This window comes from Botryllus schlosseri, unplaced genomic scaffold (genome assembly GCF_051294905.1).
Source record: "Botryllus schlosseri isolate E-star unplaced genomic scaffold, Bs_hap1 Bs17a, whole genome shotgun sequence".
In the NCBI taxonomy this organism is placed as follows: domain Eukaryota; kingdom Metazoa; phylum Chordata; class Ascidiacea; order Stolidobranchia; family Styelidae; genus Botryllus; species Botryllus schlosseri.
This window is the reverse complement of record NW_027648626.1, coordinates 2,539,438-2,559,613: the sequence shown is the minus strand read 5'-3', so window position 1 is coordinate 2,559,613 and position 20,176 is coordinate 2,539,438. Positions and strand designations below refer to the sequence as shown.

General features: G+C 42.1%; 2 protein-coding genes across 2 annotated transcripts; one reads left to right on the top strand and one right to left on the bottom strand.

The window, feature by feature from the left end:
- Positions 1–11,701: 11,701 nt before the first annotated feature.
- On the top strand, positions 11,702–15,158 carry LOC145459699 (uncharacterized). The gene has a single exon (XM_080338255.1). The coding sequence runs from the start codon at positions 11,992–11,994 to the stop codon at positions 14,557–14,559; it is 2,568 nt and encodes an 855-aa protein (XP_080194381.1). The 5' UTR covers positions 11,702–11,991; the 3' UTR covers positions 14,560–15,158.
- Positions 15,159–17,036: 1,878 nt separating this feature from the next.
- Positions 17,037–18,338, bottom strand: LOC145459759 (leucine-rich repeat transmembrane protein FLRT3-like). Its single transcript, XM_080338308.1, is given in 3 exon segments — positions 17,037–18,097; positions 18,100–18,156; positions 18,159–18,338. Coding segments are annotated over 3 exon segments (1,263 nt in total). The 5' UTR covers positions 18,304–18,338.
- Between the last annotated feature and the right edge of the window lie 1,838 nt (positions 18,339–20,176).

The window sequence follows — 20,176 nt, the reverse complement described above, 5'->3', positions numbered from 1 at the left end:
GTCAATCGACTTCCGAACCAGCTAATAATCATGAATGTATATCAACTTCCGAACCAGCTAATAATCATGAATGTATACATCAATCTCTACGTGTTATTACACACGTATATCTCGAAATGAACCCAACGTCGTACGATTCCATATTTCGTTATCTACGTTCACACGACAAATTATACGACTCACAAAGGCATTATCAGGTTTCAGTTCAGGGAATTAGGTAAGGTTCATAACACTCCCTATTGTTCAAATCTTAAAATGGTGTGAACAATATATTTCGGTAAACTGAGCATGCCTCATCTTTACATCGCCTAGGCTAGTGGTTCTCAAACTGCGGGGCGCGAAGCGGCAGTAAGCTGATAATTCTTCGCGCACGGCACGATTCACCTCCAGCTCGTAGTTATTGCTCTGTGTATATTACGAATTTCATGTTCCTCTCATCAGCCATAACCTTCCATGCCATCAAATTATCCGTTGGGATTTCTATCATTCTGGTGGCTGTCTTAAAGGTCAACTATATCGACCAAAACAACTTTGGCTCATTCTGTAGAGTTTTACATGCTGATTCCAAAAATATACCTCATACCTTCTAAAATTAAGTATTTTCTGAGATATCGAGCAGCAAAAGTCGCAAAATACCAGCACAGACCAAAACGGTAGTAAAATCAACGAACCATGTCGATGACGTACTACCAGGAGGATTTCTGATACTGCGGCTGTGGTGTATGTATTGAAGTGGGATAATGTCGACCTCTGCAGAAGCTGTTGAGTCAACTGATAGCGACGCGGTGTCTAGTAAATCTGATTCTGACACTATTGAGGAATTCCCATGTAGAGGTAAGCCATTGAATGGTATATGCAATTACTTGGGCATTCCTGGACGACGAAAGTACCGTACCGTTTCGCCAAATGATTGGTATTGCACGTCTGAAACAATTGTATGCCTGTACGATATGCTGAGGATCTAAGGTTGAGGACTGATGCATATAACTAGTACATGCAGAGGTGGTCAGTAACGAAGTACTTCTACTTTTTGGAAGTACTCAAGTAGTTTTCCTCTACTTCTGGTACTTACTCAAGTAGATCTGATTTTCTCTACTTCTACTTCTACTTCGTAAAATTTTGTGATCTACTTACTTACTTTTCGCTATTTTCGGTTTGTCAAGTAGAAGTAGTTTAATCCCCCAATATTAAAGATAGCCTGGGGAATTTCGGGGCTGTTTTCACGAAGTATCAACATTCAATTTTCATAAAAGTCAAGTAAATCCCAGAAATTTTGTTGTTTTTCGCGCATAGTAGTGGTGGAGTGACAAACATGTTTTCATGAAAGTATCAGTGAATATAATTCAGGTACCGGGTTGGTTGGTTCCTCTCACACCTTATTGTCGCCCATAGCAAATATTTCATCACAGTAAATATGGCCCATCATGACGTTTAAAACTACCGATTCGCAATCTAGCAGTTACCTATCGCATCGTAATCTAGCAGCACATTACGTGTCTTGCTAATCTGGAAAATCCAGCTTTTTTTAACGTTTCACCTGTTTCAGCAGATCACCTTTGAAGCTTTATGGACAAAATACATGAAATATATTTTCTGCTTTTAGAAGTGGTATTTGTATTTCACTTTCAATTGCGAGTATCATATTTCAAGTTCTAAATATTTTGAGTTCTTTTGTCTGCAGAACATACATGTTGAAGCTTAGAAGCAAGTGTAGTAATGCCTCTATTTTCCGAAAATATAGGTAGGCCTACACTAAATATAACTTTCAAAATCCACAATATTTGTTATTTACGTATACTAATCGCGAAAAGTGATGAAACCGTATCCGATACAACTTCTACGTATTGCTCTTCGCCTGAACTTTGGGCCTTATAATATGGGGCAGGGTGCCATATCTAACGGGGTCTTCTAGTAAACAAAGGGTTAGTATTGCATTCTCATATCAGTACTATAATTTTCATCCCATGGCGCGGAACAATGCTTATGCTGTCGAAAATTGATACCTCCTCGAATGCATCAATATGAATCAAGCTCTTTGCACCTGCCGCATAGCTCAATTCGCAGCTTTTGACAGTCCACGCGAACGAATTAAGACTGTTTTCTAAACTACTTACTTACTTAAAAGTAGATTTAAAGTCAGTCAATTTTACTTCTACTTCAAGTACTTTTAGGAGGCTTATTGAAGAAGTACTTCTACTCGTACTTGAGTAGATTTTTTCGTCGCTACTTCTACTTCTACTTGAGTAGTTTTCTTGACTACTTTGATCACCTCTGAGTACATGTCGACTTTTTAGAGACGCTCGACCCGACTAGATTCACTCAGACAGGAATTCAGCTCCGCCGCATGCACTGGATTCGGAGTATTTCGACACCGCTGATCAGTTCTCACACATTCCGCTACTTTCACTTCATCTTTGTATGTACTAAAATAACTTTACTCGAAAGCTTTAACTCCATTCGAATACATATAGAACAGTCAGAAGCTTTTATTAGGTTCTAATACATACAGAATCGCAAGAATTAGAAGAAGAAGGAAATCATCCCAATAAATCTGTGTGAATAAGTCTTGCTATTTCCAGGATATTTCAGCGATTTTTCTTTTTTTGATGTTATATGCTTCAGCATGATGCCCTCAGCCAGGATTGTCAACGTCGCTGAAATAATCATTTACCGCAGAAATTCAATCATATACACTCACTGACACTCAATTTACTTTTTTTTGTAACACCGGTTCCATATCCAAAGTGAAAGCCAGCAGCAAGAACAAGGGTTTTTAAGTAAGCCTATATCAGGGGTAGTTGTTTGAAGTTACAAAACTAGGAAGTTGTTAGGGAAAGTGAGGTTGAAATAAAAATTACCTTCCGTGATACGACGTCATCATGATGTGCCGAACCAAGTTCTGCTGCTATCTGATGGCTTGATCTCGTTGCCATCGTGCGCGTGCAGCAGCAAGGGAAAGGGGGTTCTGGTCACACCTCGTGGTCAACGATTCAATGACAGATGTGACTTCAGAACTCGTTCTTCACCTTTGTACAGTATCATTTGTGGTAGAGGAAGTGTGATGACAAAGTTCTCCTCAAAGTAATCAATGACTACAGCAGCTTACTGAACAATACTGTACATCGGTGAGCACTTTTATTAACAAGACAGCCTTGTATTTTACATGTTCTACTGCAAAAACGTCTATCCGGACTCGATTTTCTTCTGCTCTCTGCATCTGTTTTCATTGAAGTGCTGGGCAGCTAGTCGCCCTCATCCTAAAGAGGTGGCGCTTCCATGGAATCAATACATGATATGTAAACAAAACTTGATACTTGCCTTGCACGTTCGCTTCTGTACTCCCGCACGTTCGCTTCTGTACTCCCTGAGTCCCTGTACACTGGGTATCGCAAATTATAAGAACCTGAAGATGGAAAACTCCAGTCGGGCACGACGGATCAAAAGAACGCAGCATCAGGCAGTTTAGGCGAAGACAGCAACCTACGATTGACTTAGACATCCCATTCAGTTTTCCATGTATCGGCAAAACCTCCTGGTAGTACGTCATCGACACGGTTGCTGATTTTACAGCCGTTTCTCAGAAGTCGGCAGTTTGCACTGCGATATCTCAAGAAATACTTAATTTTAGAAGGTAGGATGTAAATTATTGGAATCAGCATAACAAACTCTACAAAATGAGCCAAAATGTTTTGGTCGATATAGTTGACCTTAATCATTTTGTGACATGACGATAAGGGGGGCGCGAATATTTTTACGATCATGAAGGGGCGTGTTTAAAAATGTGAGAGCACCACTGGCGTAGGCCCAGGTGAGTGTCCAATTTCGAAGACTACTCCAGGTCGTGTCGACACCGATCTTTTCATTTTATCGCAGTCTTATGATGTATTGAAACGATGAAATTGTGAATAATAAATTGATTGATTTATCTTTAATGTGATGCATAAACAGGATTATTCCGTTGTGGTCCTTAGAATGTCAATCAATCAAGCCAGTCATCTTGGCCAAGACTAGAGCATATACATAACAGGCATGCACACTGAATAACAGGTAATAAAAGATAAACAACCGCGAAAATGAACGTTGCATGTATTGTGAACGTTGCATGTGTCGGTAGATATAAGATATGTCATATCACGTTCCGGTCATTGCGAGGGCAGAATAGTTTTCATTCGATAGATACTAATTGTATTGCCACTTGGATGTAGACATGTGCAACGACTGTCGGATAGCCGCTGTACATGTACAATTGTACCACTTTATTTTTACCATCTATAATATTATTATTAATAATAAATTGATGGTTTATATCGCGTATTAACAGTATGCGTTTTGTTTTCGTTTTGTTTCTTTCCTTGTGGTTTAAGAAAGGCTTGTAAATATACTGGAAGGTGGAACTACAGCAGTTGTTCTCGAACTGGGGGCGTGAAAGCATCTGAAGGGGGGAGGGCGAAGCTGTGTTCAACTGCAAGAAATTTAGCGCACGCGTGATTTACCTCGAACTCATATAGTTGCTAGTGCTGGTGCTAGTGCTAGTGCTAAACCATGCTGGTCAAAGCAGTCGTTCGTCACATCTATACCATTCAACTAGATAGCTCACAATATACAAAATCCAAACCAAGAATGAAGACAAGTCATCAGCCTGCTCTCCCACGATTCTGCCGGAATTACCGCAGACGTATCATCGCTACATCGTATCATCACAAATTGGCTTATATAGCCGGCATGAAAAGTTAGTGGTAATAAAATGCTTCAACAGTTATATGATGTCATCTAATCGTTGCTGCTATGCGCTTCCCGTCGCCTTGAGGCGCACGTCATCAAGCATAGAGGATATCACCCACGTATCATTGCGCGCGTAGTGACGACACCATCAGGGTTCGGAAAATCGCGATTCCGACTGATTCGATTGGAGCGCTAGGTATTATGCGATACAAGAGACGAAATGCTTGAAAAAAATCCCAAACAATCTTACTGTTCCACCACAAAGAAGATTAAGACTAGAGAATAGAGGATATAAAATTATTTCGAATTTGTTAACCTTGAGCAGAGGATTTTGTGACAATGCTCTAGGTCAGCCATTCGTTCGTGCCAGGGATGCCTCGACTCCCGACTGTCTCCTCGCTTCGCGCGAATATTTGCGTAATGTGTATACTGTATATTTTGTGTAGCACACGCATTTCCGATGCAATGAAACATCGGATCGAAATTTCATGGCCCCCATGGCGAGACAAAAGCACGAATCTGCGACACTCGCTGGGTAATTCGGAGCCACAGCGAACTAATACTTTCGGTACTCTATCGGCTCGGTGCACGTTCATTACAATTCGCCTCTACTGCAGTAGTTCTTCAGCAACGCCGCCTGTCGATACTCGCGACCCCTCCAAACCGAGTGCAGCAATTTACAACGCAGCATCACAACCCACTCCTTGCGTTCCCACGCTACACTGCTCGAGTTCTGGCTTCCCAAAGACGAAGTACTAAAACTCATCGCAGGCGGTATCGTCAGTACCCAGCAGATTACAATCAAATCCGATTAAAACTAAGAATTGATCCACTCTCTGCACACCCGGTTATTTCTTAGCCGCGCGAACGCTGCTCGCCTATTCGTCATTTCACATGAATTTAGAAACTGTAAATATCAAAATATTTTATTTCAACTCTGTTAAACGTGAATATACAACTGCGCTTGCTGACGTCGCAGACACAAAGCATGATGGTGTTGCAAGTCAGTCGGCTTCGGATTATAAAGAAATGACGGTAACAATCCGAAATGACGAGGGCTACTAAATCGCGTACAAATTCCTGGCCTGTCTGTGTCGTAGACGTGAAGATTCGTATCAGAGACGAGAGGCCCGAAGTTGCCTTCATTACTTCTTCGCATTTCTCGTGCGTGGCTTCGGTTGTGGTTTTACCGATTTGGAAGAGGTACCATGGGACAAGAGCGTAAAGTGATTACCAAATATCAACGCCTCCATCATGTTGAACCCACCAGAAACAGCTTTCGACTTCGGCGATTTCGTTGAAGCGCCATCCTTTTTCGACCGCGACTTCTGTATCGTAGTGCTGAACTCCACCTTCGCGGCTATTGCAGACTTGGTACCTTTCTTTTACCGAGAAAACATCGGTGATGTCTAATAGGTACAGTGGTAATTATGTAGAAAGGTTCAGTGATTGACCCCACGTCTGATTGGATTAATGGCTCCCAACGTAATTTTATTGCAATAGTATTTATGGCACTGGCTGTTCATCATCCAAGTTCAGGCATGCATCTGTATACGTTGAATGCATCTGTATACGTTGAATAAATATTGAAGACCGGTGCCTGCGTGCAAGCCTACTCTCGGAGAGCATCATAATGCGAAAAATTGAGAATTTACGTCGGTAGCGTCAATATGCAGTACATGCACCGTACATATGATATATGTGTCGTTAGTTACATCTTAATCCCGGTACAGACATACACGCATCGTATAACAGGGACCCTTCATTCTCTTCATCCGAGACTTCATTTCCAACAACATGGTCCACTGATCTACACTTGTAGCCTACTAACCTCTTTTGGCACTACGACTTTCGGGGTTTTCGACTGCAACAATCCGACGGACCTTCGGGCTTCTCTGATTTTCAATTTCGCCGCCTGTAATAGTGCACGCGCACACAAACGAAAGATAGCAATTTCGCTTACTCATTATCAGATATTTCCACAAGACCAGTTTTCTAATTCATTCTTAGTAACCAGATGAATACAAGAATTCAGCTCCCATTCACAGGACAATGGACTATGTAATCTGTGTATTGCAATTTACGCCAAGCAACCATGCAGCATTCAAGAGAGTGGGAATTGATAGAATTCGAAATCTACGAAACCTGACTTATTGGCACAAAAATACAATATTGTACTACGAACCTTAGCGACGGCAGAGCTTTCTTTCAGACTTTTCAAATTCTTTTTATTGATTGGTGGCGATGGTTTTTGTTTCGCTCTTCTCGGTACCGACGCCTTAGCACTCTTTTCTTTATCTTTCACATTGTTCTCTTTTCGTTCTGCGCCCTTCTTTTGGGACTTCAGATATTCCGGATTCACCTTAAAACGGCCGGTAAGGCCTGTCAATAACAAAAAAGCTGTCAACACGTTACTAGTTCACACAACTATTTATATTGTGGAGAGATATCTACAGAGTTGACGAGATAAATAGAAATCAAGTGTTCCAATTCATTGCAACCGTACCAGCATTATCTTTGTATCTCGGAGGACGAGACAAAATGCCGTTGTTGATGTCTTTCTCTAGTTGTCTTTTAAAATGCGTCTTCATCGATTTCTAAAATAATCATGCACGCGAATCGCACGGGAGATCACAAATAAACTGTACGAGCATGTACGATGATCCACACCTGGGAGTTGCAGTGTTTACCGAACCACGGTGTGTTACATACCTCGCTTATATCGTGATTCCTTCGCATGCATGCTTTTACTGCCGGGACGGAGGCTCCATTCTCACCAGTGTCAAGCATATGTATGGCTTCGACAATCATATGTAAAAACGGAGGATTTCTGGAGCGATTCGTCTTTGGGGCTTGATACGACGAAACAATGTCTTTGGCCGGTGCCGATTTGGGAGGCGCTGTATCCACATCAACCTCGCTCTCCCTGAAAATGAATCCTTTACTAACTATGTTTTCTCGAAAACCGGCACACGCCTTTGTCGATCGGTGATACCTAAATAGGTACTTACGATGATGAGCTCATTCGAAGAACCCTCCGTTCCGGCCAATTACTGCGGCTTGAACCAGATTCGCTCATCTGCGTACGGTCTCGGGAAATCTTTTTCTGGAAATGCCTGCAACACTAGAGACGATACCTGCCAATCTCTTGGGATCACGTTTTTAATTAACGAAACTCGTGGGTAATGATCAAAACGATGGGAATTCTGGGTTTCGCGGATAACTGCGGGCATAGGGTTTGGGTAATTACATTGACATACAAAGAAATTGTCTGGATGAATGCGGAAGTCGCTAGAATGAGAGCAGGGGCCATGTAAACGAGCAGATTAAAAAAATCAGCATTCCATATTGTACATCGTATCGTTCATTTCGTATTGATGTAAAGAGTCACAAAACATGTTTCCCGTTCCCTCTCACCATTCCGAAGGTCAATGGTGCATGTATTAGCTCTCAACATTTCACATCAGTCAACGGCCTTCTTCTGGGCCCTGTAGTGTGTAGTCATTCTTGGAATATCCCTGGCCTATTCGTTTTACAGGGTGGAATAATAAACAGTTTCCCATGCCTCCTATACGTTATACTTGAATGCAGGTCAATCAATCATGACAATGGTTCTAATCAGCTCTACTGCAAAGGAATGTCACGGTCCTTGTGACCTGACTATCTTCATAACATTTCATAGTTCAACTCTTCCTCCACTTCAGCAATTGTATTTTATCGAACTATATAGCACACTTACACCCTGCAGTTTGTATGGAACATATACAGAAAAGCAAAACTGTTCAAATTCGTATTGTTGTTCTTGATGGATTTATGCAAGAGTAGTAATGCATTTAATTTCCGGAAATGTTGCTACACAATATGGCATTATTACGATCCACAATATTTTTTATCAACGTTTACTAATCGCGCAAAGTGTTTAGACGGTATCCTATATACAACTTCTCCGTATTGCTCCTCGACTAAACTAGGGGCCTTGGCCGGGGGAGTGCGCCATACCATGATATTTTCTAAAACGTGCTGTTCGTGTAAACAGAGGATTAGTATCGAATTTCCACATCAATGCTATCATTTTCATCCCATGATGCGGACGATTGCTTATGCTGTCGAAAATTGGATACCTCCTGGTAAGCATCAATATGAATCAAGCTTGGCATCTATCTGTGAAATTAGAATTTGAATCGTTTCTGACCCGGTCAATTCTTTCTTTATCATCACAGGCAAAGATTCTCTTTGGATCGGAATCAAACAAGTCTACCAATTGTCATTCCAGGGAGTTTCGGGCTTCGTATTTTCAACCCACAATTAGTATGGAACATCGGTATTCAATTCGCATCACAATCACCAGCTCATATCCGGAGGTGATCGACGAGGAAGTTCCTCTGCTTTTCAGAATACTCAAGTTGGTTTTACCTGCTTCTGCGACTCACTCGAGTGGTTTTGTTTTTTAAAGTCACATCAGCTTCTATCTAAGTTTTGAGGTGGAACTGCTTACTTTTTACACTATGAATTTATATTTGGATCCATTTCATGAATGGACAAAATAGCACATGGATCGCCATAATTAAATATATTTTTGAAAGTTTGGCCTTTTCTCTCTCAACCGAAGGTGCTCCATACTTTTTTAAAGGGTTTACCACTGTAATGGAGTGTGACAATAAAGGTGTCCTTACTTTGTCTCAAAAACGCATAGAACTTCTCAGACGCAATGACGGAATCTCAAACTGTTTAATAATAGATAACTTAGGCTTACCATATTTTGGAAATCAAAAAAGAGGACACTTTTTCAGAAATTTGGAACTTACAAAATCGGAGTTAAATTCTCAAAAACCGGTTAATTTTTCCCACTTTGTGATCGGTTGACTAAAAAAAAAGGTCATCATTTCGCTCAGAGCTAAAATCACCGTTTTTCACTCCGAAATACCCGCCGGAGCTTCACTTCTGTGCTAATATGCGGCATATCACTCACAATTTGCTGTAAATCTGCCTAAATTTTTAAAAAAGAGCACAAAATCTCAAAAAAGAGGACAAAAGGGCGTCCTCCGAGGACACTTTCAAAAAAGTCAGAGTTTAATTCCAGAAGGCATTGTGTGCCAAGACAGCAAACCTGGTCACAATGGTGAAAACTGTTTATGATTTTTGTCTCACTGAATCAGTTACGCCACATATTACTAGAAGCAGAGAATCAATATGGTGATATCATGTAGGCCTATATCTGTCATGTTCGCGCATTAAGTCGAGCAGCCACGCTTACAAGAGTGCATGTCCTGAGAAATGAAATAGCAACTTTCCTCGAAAACACAAATATCGTCGACTCATAGGCCTAATCTTGTAATCGAAAATGGGTATCTCATCTTGCTTTCCTGGTAAATTTAACGTCACATCTGAACAAATTGAATTGCAATTTAGAGGGAAAACAATTAAATACATGAGATGTCGTGGCGCATTCAAAACAAATCTGTGACTCTAGAAATGTCAACAGTACAAATAAAATTATGCTTACTTTCCTATACTGGAGGAGAGAAAACCTAGTACCGACACTACATTTGTAACCGTGATACGAAATTTAACTACTGAATATTCATCCGCTTTTCCGACATTACTTCTCTAGAAGATGAATTCTGACTATTCAGTAGTCCGTTTAATGTGGACGCCAATACCATTGCCTGAAAATTTCAAATGGGCCTTTCTGAAATGCGATGCAGCTGAATTGAATGACAAATTTCATACAAAGAGCATATCGCTGCATGACTTTGGCAAAGAGTACGTTCTTGAAATTGGTCTCCCAGCTAGACCAACAATGCAAAAGAAATTGCATCGATTTTTGGAAGCACGTACGCATGTGAACAATAGTTTTGAACAGTGAAATTCACGAAGAGCAAGCTAAGATCTGTCGTCGTTTGTTTTGAATAGGGTCTGATTCTTGTTTCATCTGACTTCTTACCAGAAGTTAAAAACCTTTCACAAAGCAAGCTGCGTCAATTGTCACAATTATGCTGTGTCGTTGAAGTGTAAATACACGTGTCTTCGGATTGGTATGATTGAGATTGCAGCAATGTAGGATAATATACCGAAGTTAGCGTAAAATATGGTACGAAGAAAAAATCTTGCCCGCCAAAAGGTTGGCCCGCGACTAGCAAAAGGTTGCCGACCCCTGACATAGAGTATAGATTACTAACCTACGGACAGATGCGCAACACGTGATTGACGGTTGAGTGGGGCTACAATCGGGAGATTTGTTGTCGCTTCATAGCATGGTACTAACTGGTAGAAATAACGCTAGTCCTTCCGCAGCCACTATTTAGTCTCTTGGATTTTATACTGATTGTCCATGTAATTTATTGTGAACTGCTAAGGTCGACCGGAGCTTTGAGTACGACTGACCGCAGAATTTGGGATGTTGATGAAAAAAAATGCTGCATTTCCGACGATTGTCGTATCTAAGGTCACGATGCAGCACTAGATTGATTTAACTTAATTTTTAGCCCGAAATAATCAATGCTTGCTGTTCGAAAGCTGTCCAGCCGCCGAATGGTCCCGTTATTGCAATCTGAGCCCCGCGGTACATATGTGACCCCGAGGTATATGCACGTACCGATACTATTACCGAAGTAGTTTGCTAACTTTGACATATTTCCGCGCCTCGTGCGGCTACAACACAAATGCACGATGATTCTTTACAATATTAATGTCAGCGAAAGTGTTGCGTAGTGAGCACGCGTGGATATCTAGAACTCCTTAGATCCCTGGTAGTGAGATAAGTCCTGCGTACACCGTTACCTAATCTAGCAGTAAACAAAATGTTATCAATACTCAAGTGGCCTGCGTAATCGTTTGGAAAACCGCGTGCGGCCCTTTGGCTAAAAGGTTGTGTTAGCCACGCTCAAACGTAACAATGGGTGTCATGCTTAAGTGATTTTCTGTGCTCAATACTTGTCTGTTTATTTCTTTTGGCCTCATGTTCTTAGCAAGATGTGTGTAGCGCAGTAATTTGTCAGGCTTAAATTGGTTGCATTGAGACCTTTATTTAGTTAGTAAATGATTGAATATTCGTATGTTCCTGCATTATATTATAGTGTAGCGATATTTGGTGTACCACTTGAACTTGGTGCTTGTTAAGCGCGGCTTTGGCCTTCTACAATAAACGGTTGCCCTGGAGGGATGCATATAGTGCCGAGTGATTGATGCGTATACTACCACACTATCGCCAATACTCCACATTGTACACCAAGAAGCAAACCCGCTCTTCATATTGGATTACCTGTTAAAATGGCAACGAATGAACAAGTGTCTACCGGTACGGACCTGCTGGAATTGGAAACACTACTGCACAATGAAGAGGTGGAGTCCCTTTTAGCGCAGGTTATTGAACTCATGAATGAATCTAAGAACTACAAGTTGGTTGTACCGCTGATTGACAAACTGATCATAGGATTCAATGAGTGGATTGGAAACCTTCGGAATTTTAACGCTCAAAGGAAGGGTGTCGAGAGTCAATCTTCTAACATTGAAACTTGTAAGTTAAAACTGTACGAAATCATGGATCTGAAGAAGACAACTAGTCAAAGTTATCGTGTTTTCCAAGAGAAATGTCTGGAATCCTCCAATTCAAACTCTGTAAAATCGGATCGTAATTCTGTCAAGACTTCCGCATCCCATGCATCGACTGCGATGTCGGCTAAATTGATGGAGTTGGATGCTAAGAAGCGCATTGTTTCTGCAAAGGCGGAATTGCAATTGGCGGAACTTCAAATCCAAGAGGCACAAGTGTTAGCTGCAGGATCGAAGTCGGAATCAGTACATTCGTCCCGTTCAAGTAAATTCAATGCTCGTTCAAATAGAGAACTACTCATTCAATCATCTGACCAATCGCCTGTTATGTTTGATCACCATCTTCCAAATTATGAATATTGTCCTACAAGTGCTGGCCAACCGTTGTTTAACACTGCCGAGTTGGTCGATCTGTCAATCCATCCATGTGTACCAATCGCTGGTGCAACCACTACATCGAAAACAGTTAGCTCAACACCTCTCTGTCCCGTAATTGTTAGCTCGAAAGGCTCAACTAAATTTAGTGGGTATGTAAATCCTTCCCGGTTCGGTAACTTATCCACTCAGTCGATTCCACAATATATGCAGTCATCGCTGCTTGTTGATGATTCCTCCATCCGACCTAATGTAACCCATCCTTGTTCGTCCACCATACAGTGTGTGACTCGCAGACAGTATTCGCCCTCGTCGGATCTGTCTTTACTGGGTGGCTCCCAGATCAAAAATAACCCTGTTTGTTCGGTTACATTTTCAAGTCAGGTAATGGGCTCGGTAGGACCGCGGTGTAACCCGCTACATGTTGGTAATCCTCATCCCATGGCGAATCTTAATGCTTCTCAACAGGTGCCTGCTCCATCCCAGTTTCCCATTTGTTCTACTGTAATCCAGCCCACTGTTGTGTCAAACTTCTATGTTGATTCTTCTCCATTTGGAGGAGACGCAAATTGTCCTAGAGTAATCCCCAGGGATTTTACGGGCTCGGTGCCAGTGTCGAATGGCCCGTTGTTTGTTGATTATTCTACTCAAATGGAACCTCGCATCATTGAACCGCAGATTTCGGTTGAGGGTTTGGGTGCTCACAGCACAGCTCTGTCAGCTGGTAAATATCCAAATGTTACTTGTAATCCACCTGCGGTGGTCCATTGGCCACCTGCAGTGTCCGAATTTTCAGTGTCTTGTTCAGGCAATTCTGATTTACCTAGACCGTCGTTTGCTCCGCATGCCCTGGATGATTCTCAGCCGGGATTGAATAGTCGACCACAGCCTCCCCTAGCTCATGGTGATCATTTGGAGTTGCCGAGGGCGGGCCCAATGCCCAGCAAGTTTAATTCATATGATGACAATATATTGATGCCTCATTCATTAACTTCCAAATTGACCCCTATCACTTTTGACGGCCAAGCAAAGGACTATCATTTGTTTATACAATATTTCAATCAGGTTGTGGAGAGGTTTCCTTATGACCCCTCTGAAAAGCTTTCATTTTTAATTCAAAGCTGCACGGGCTCAGCTAAGCAAGCCATTGAACATTTTGTGATTATCAAACCTCCAAGCGTTGGTTATGAAAAGGCCAAGCAAACGTTGGAATTTCGTTTCGGAAACAGAAATCTTATAATACAGGCCCATATTAAACAAATTACAGAAGGGCCTCGCTTGAAACCTAATGATTCCGATGCTTTATATGATTTTGCAACAAAGATGCGAAATTGCTGGATCATTTTATCAAATTGGAATTCACATCTTATGCTTGATGCTCACTGCTATTTGGAGGCTATCTTCAAACGTTTGCCATATCATTTGCAGTTGGATTTTGTTCGGGAAGCTTGGATCCATGGTCCGGACCCTAGCTATGAGAAATTGTTGAATTTTGTTGAATTGAGAGCGTATGTTAACAATACGTTTTATGGAAAGATATTGGCACTGGACATGAAAGGTGATTCCATTTCAAACCCATCCTATATGCCTAAGTCTAGAAGCGCTCAAACATTTGCAACTATAACTAACAATCATCCTATTGCGTACTGTACAAATGAATTGGATCAAATGGCTACAAACCCAAAATGTCCTTGTTGTGATGAGTCACACAGCATTTACAGATGTGAAAGGTACAACACTATGAACCGGAACCAGAAAATGGAACTTGTTCTTCATAAGAACCTATGCTTTAATTGTCTAAGTAATGGTCATGGTAACGCTGAATGCAAATCAGTCAATACATGTTTGACCTGTAATTGGAAACACCATACCTCATTGCATGGAGCAAGATTCCCTCGCAAGGGAATGTAGTGTGCATGCAGCCCATTACTGGTATAGCAGAAAACTTACCGTAGAGGACCTGGTCCTCTTATATGATGATATAACTCCGAGCTGTATTGGCCCTTTGAAATCATTCAAGATGTGTTTCCTGACAAATTTGGCGAAATTTGAAGGGTTTCCGTGCATATCAGCGGAGGGTATTTTTGTGACATGAGAAAATTTGCCTCTTGGAAGCTTGCGTCTAGTATATTGCAGTAGAGTGTTTGTTCGCGTGTTTCGTTTATAAAATAGTCCTCCAGGGACACACTTTCGAACTATTTGGGCTCGGTATGTTAGCCACGCTCAAACGTAACAATGGGTGTCATGCTTAAGTGATTTTCTGTGCTCAATACTTGTCTGTTTATTTCTTTTGGCCTCATGTTCTTAGCAAGATGTGTGTAGTGCAGTAATTTGTCAGGCTTAAATTGGTTGCATTGAGACCTTTATTTAGTTAGTAAATGATTGAATATTCGTATGTTCCTGCATTATATTATAGTGTAGCGATATTTGGTGTACCACTTGAACTTGGTGCTTGTTAAGCGCGGCTTTGGCCTTCTACAATAAACGGTTGCCCTGGAGGGATGCATATAGTGCCGAGTGATTGATGCGTATACTACCACACTATCGCCAATACTCCACAGGTTGGCCGCCCTTGTTGTAGAGAAATAGTCATATCGGTGGCGGTGATTACTAGACATTGAAGAATATCATGACTTTAGGCTAAGACGTGGGCCAAAGAACATTTTCAAACCCGAAAATGGGTCACGGCCTAAAGAAGACAGAGAATCCGTGTGATAGCTAGTCATCGGTCCATTGTAATGTGGGTCCGGTACACCCTAGTACACCTCATGCGAGTGGTACAACCTTTAACAATTCTGGTACAACCTCTATGGTGCACACCCGGCTGAAGAGCCCTTGTTTGAAGCACCTCCGAAACGCCCTGGCATCAAACTATTGTCGTGAGTGGAGAACGAGAAACGTCAAGAGAAATCAATAACTGCGGATTGCTCACACTATTGCTATACTCGCACTTCATGCCTTCGTAGTTGTACCCTTTCGAGTATATCTGCACCGACATACATACCGTATCTGAGTAATTTGATATTGTAAAAATTGTACGCAATTGAATGACGAATCATAACAAAGCTATGTATTTACACTGTCAAACATCATTTCTCTGCGATGCAATGGTTTGGCACACATGTGTATATGAAGTTCAATGGAAGATCTGGCACGGAAGCTGTGGGTTGCGGGTTGGCGTCTGATGGAGGTCGCCTGCAGAATTTCCACTTTAGAATTGGATATTTATCTAGGTTCCTCCTCGCAGTCTCATTCGCCTAAGCAATATCTTATGAAAGCCTAGAAGCGGGCCGTGCTACAAGTCGGTGTCTACGAATAAAAAGTAAGAAATGGCCTGTTGTAAATGACTATAAGTAGTCTGCAAAGACCACGAATACCACAAATAAGAATAACAACCATTTAGAGTTGCGCCTTTAACTGGCAAGACGTTGCAATCACAAATACGACTAATGCTAGTGACAGTAATATTGCAATTGAAATAACTAGCCACACTGGAACGTTAAGTTTGTTTTCGAGAATTTGGTGAACACTTTGGGAGTTGGTCTCGACGTATTTGCAATCATTTGTGGTAACATATACAAAGTCTTTAGACCAGGGCCGGCCAACCCGTGGCCCGCGGGCCACATGTGGCCCGCGAGAAGGTTTTGAGTGGCCCGCGAGGTAATTTCCGAAATTAGTAATTTTATCAAAAATGGATTGCACAGATTGTGAACTCGCAAGGCCAACCAAAAATTTGATTAGTCTGGCCGCAACACTTGAGATGTGATGACTAAAATATCAGTTTCGGCGCATTGACAGATCCATGAGCCAGTCACATTTTGGTAGATCTTCGTACACTATAATAAAGCAGAATACTTTGTAAAAGTAAAAATTTTATACACGCTTCGCGCAACATGTTGTCACTGGATTTCCTGCTTTTAATATTGTTACCCTTTTGTGAAAATGAAAGAACGCCTAATGTATCAGATTGAGTCTAACTATACTCGCGATTACGCGACAAAGTGCCGTTCAACATATGCGACTCGCAGAAAGACCGTCGACTATATGAAACCTAGGCACAAAATAATTGATGCATGTTGGTCGAAGCTTTCGATATCGATATGTCCAGGCGCCGAATAGTCCATTCCTTGCAAACTGGGCCCAGCGATATACAGCAGGCCCGCAATATAGTGAAGTGACAAAAATATTGACATATGAACTTCGAAAAATTTTCGCGCTTCGCGCGGCTAGTGGCCCGCGCAATATTTCGTCAATCAAATGTGGCCCTTTGGCTGAAAAGGTTGGCCGCCCCTGCTTTAGACGAATCCCCCATGCAGACGATGTAGAGTGTGCCAGGAGCTCTGTTCGTGATTTCGATGCGCGCAAATCCGTCTCCCGGGTCGGAGTAGTCACTCGGGTAGATAGAGTATGACTTTACTAAAAACATATGTGTATTTTTCGAGAGTTTTTTCATATATGCATTTGTCGCAACGTGGCACGCCGCAGAACGCGCTAAATTCGACGTAGTTTAGGTATTCCAAACTCGATATGTCCCATTGCAGTACGATGGATTGCGGCGTGGTGGAAATGCTATAATCGGCAACTTGCAGCGTGGAACTGGCAAGACTGGTGCAGTCCAAACTCGGCAATGTAACATTTTGAATAGCTTCAGGTGTTAAACAGACTGTTTTACTCGTCAAAACTATATATGCAGGCGTTGTTGATATCCATGTCTTCAAGTATGTCAAATGGAAATCGCAATGCCAAGGATCATCGTGTAAATTCACCATTGTCAAAGATTCGAGACGATCCAGCGACCCAGGCTCCACCCATCGTAGACGGTTAAAACTCGAATCTAGATACTTTAAATATATGAGCCGCGATAGCGACATCGATCTTGGCTGGCTTTTAACCGGTTCGTTAACGGATTTGATCAGATTGTGTGACAAAAATAGCGAGATGACGTTATTTGGAATGCATTTCGGGATATAACTCAATTGATTGTTGCTCAAACCCAGTTCCTGCAAGCTTATCAGCGACAGTAACGTGTTCATGTCGAAAGTTTCGGACGTGAGTTTGTTGTAGCTGAGCTCCAGCGTCTTGAGATTTATGAGCGACCTCACGGCTGATTGAGTGACCACGCCGATCAAATTGTGTCCGAAAAACGCGTTGGAGAGGTTTCTCGGAAGACCTTGAGGCAGCGAAGTTAAACGGTTCCATCGCAAGTGAAGAGTGTGCATATTGGCGGCGCCACTGAAAGCGGACGGAGACAGGCCCTTACTAATTCTGTTGTTGTCCAAGTTCAAAGCTCCCAACAAGCTCAACTGCCCCAACGCCCGGCTCCCGACGTACCGTATATCATTCCCTTTCAGCGAGATCCACGTGAGAGACGGAGGCAAGTGTTGCGGGAATGACGTCAAGCTGTTGTGGGATAAATCTAATTTCCTCAAATCTGGAAGCGTGCAAAGTTGTCCAAATATGGGCCGCTGACGATCCGGTTATTTCGTAGGTTTAGTGTTTTAGTGTCTGCGGTATTCCGTTAGGTAAATTTACGAAACCTTTCCCTATGCAATACACGGTCTGCAGCACGGTGTCACATCGACATTGAAGCGGGCATGCGGATGTTATCGGAAGAGCCGCTACAAACATCGCTATAATAATATTTCGAAAGTACATCCTCAACTTAGGTTGTGTCTGCTAGTCCAGTATTACTGTTAGTAAGTACCAGAAGTAGGGAAAATTACCTGAGTCACTGTCAAAATCACGCATACTGCAATATATAGGCTAGGGGTCGGCAACCTTTTGCTAGTCACGGGCCAGACATCGATTGTACAACTCTTTGGCGGGCCGGAATTTTCATTTTTACTATAATTCACACTCACTTTAGGGGGATCGCCAAATTAGAATAGTCTAGGGTCACTTTCCCAACTTGATAGGCGCCGCGGGCCACACGTCAACATCACGTCAACATCACACGGCATCTGATGAGCTATTACCTAAGGTGAAAAGGCATTATATCAATGTAACGCGTTGTTGTCTACACGTGTGGTAAAAATATTGTTAAAAAGAATCGCTGCTTTACCTTAATACAACATCATGAATTATGCGTATTGAAAGGAAAGGACATAGTCCATTTTTTTCGTTGATTTTTTGCGGCATATACACGCGATCTGTGCATATACTGCACACGAATACCATCAATGCGTGAATGTGCATATGCCGCTCGACAAGGAAGGTGGATTTCCAAGTCTTGCATCACCTCTCTATGCTATCCCAGTAATGCATGAGCGCCAAGCGGGGATTACATGGATACCAGCGTTACTAATCAGGTGTTTGATGTGACCCGGCCAGGAATCGAACCCACCACCTACCGATCAAGAAGCCGGACGCTTCACTTTTACGCTATCTTGACGGTATTTATCATAGCAGGATGTAATATTTGCATAAGACGGTTGCACGACAATTGAGGTAAATTTGAACTTAACCTGGGGGTCCGCTGGGGTGCGTGATGGTTCAAAAGGGTTCTGTGAAGACAAAAAGGTTGAGAATCACCAACATAATGCATCTCCAAGTCGTCTTGACTCCAGCAACTAAATGACCTATCAGCATCCAGTCGCAGCAAAAGCGCGACCAGCTATCGAGTGCGGGGTATACTACAGAATATACATCATGCTATTTAGAGGTTTAGAGGTTTTTTCGGGCCCCTTGAAAGTGCTTCGCGGACCCCCGGTTGATAACCACTGCATTGTGTTGACCATGTCTAACTAATTGCTAGTAAGGGCATGGTGGGCGCGAGGTGGATTCAGTTTCATCGGCCTGTCGTATTTTGCAAGCACGCTATATGCATTGACACGTCATTTTTAGTGAAAAATGGTGATATTAAAACGACGGAATAAATCTTTGCGGAAACGATCAAGAATTTTAAAATGTAGTATTTCAAGCATTTAGAAATACAATATTGATATATATTGGCGGCGTGTTGTTGACCCCTGGTTTAATGTAATGCGGTGTATCGTATAGTGGTACGCCCTATAAAAATTAGGTCACACTTTCGGGTGTACGATACATCCAGATGACGAGAACTTTTCTAGTCTACGAGTATACTCTGCAGACAATCTCGTAATTACTTGGTACGAGATACTATAATCTACCGACTTAGAGACAGTTTTATGGCGTAACAATGCACTATTATGGTGTTTTGATATGGTAGAAATACCACACTATTTCCAAGCAGTGCCAACACTGCAGTTTGGAAATCGACAGGAAACTGCAGGCCGCATTCTCTTGATAACTGTCGCGGGCCGGACAATTTCGCTTGTCGGGACGGATCCGGCCCGCGGGCCGTAGGTTGCCGACCCTTGATATAGGCAATCGAAGAAAAAAATATTGTCAATGAAGAATAATTGAAATAAACTAAACCTCTTTAGTGCCCGTGACCTATATGGATATGATCATTGACGACAATAAAGAGCATCGACATAGCAAGTGGGTTATCGGAGGACGTCTATTTCCGCAGTCAAAATTCCGAAACATACCAGTGTACGGAATC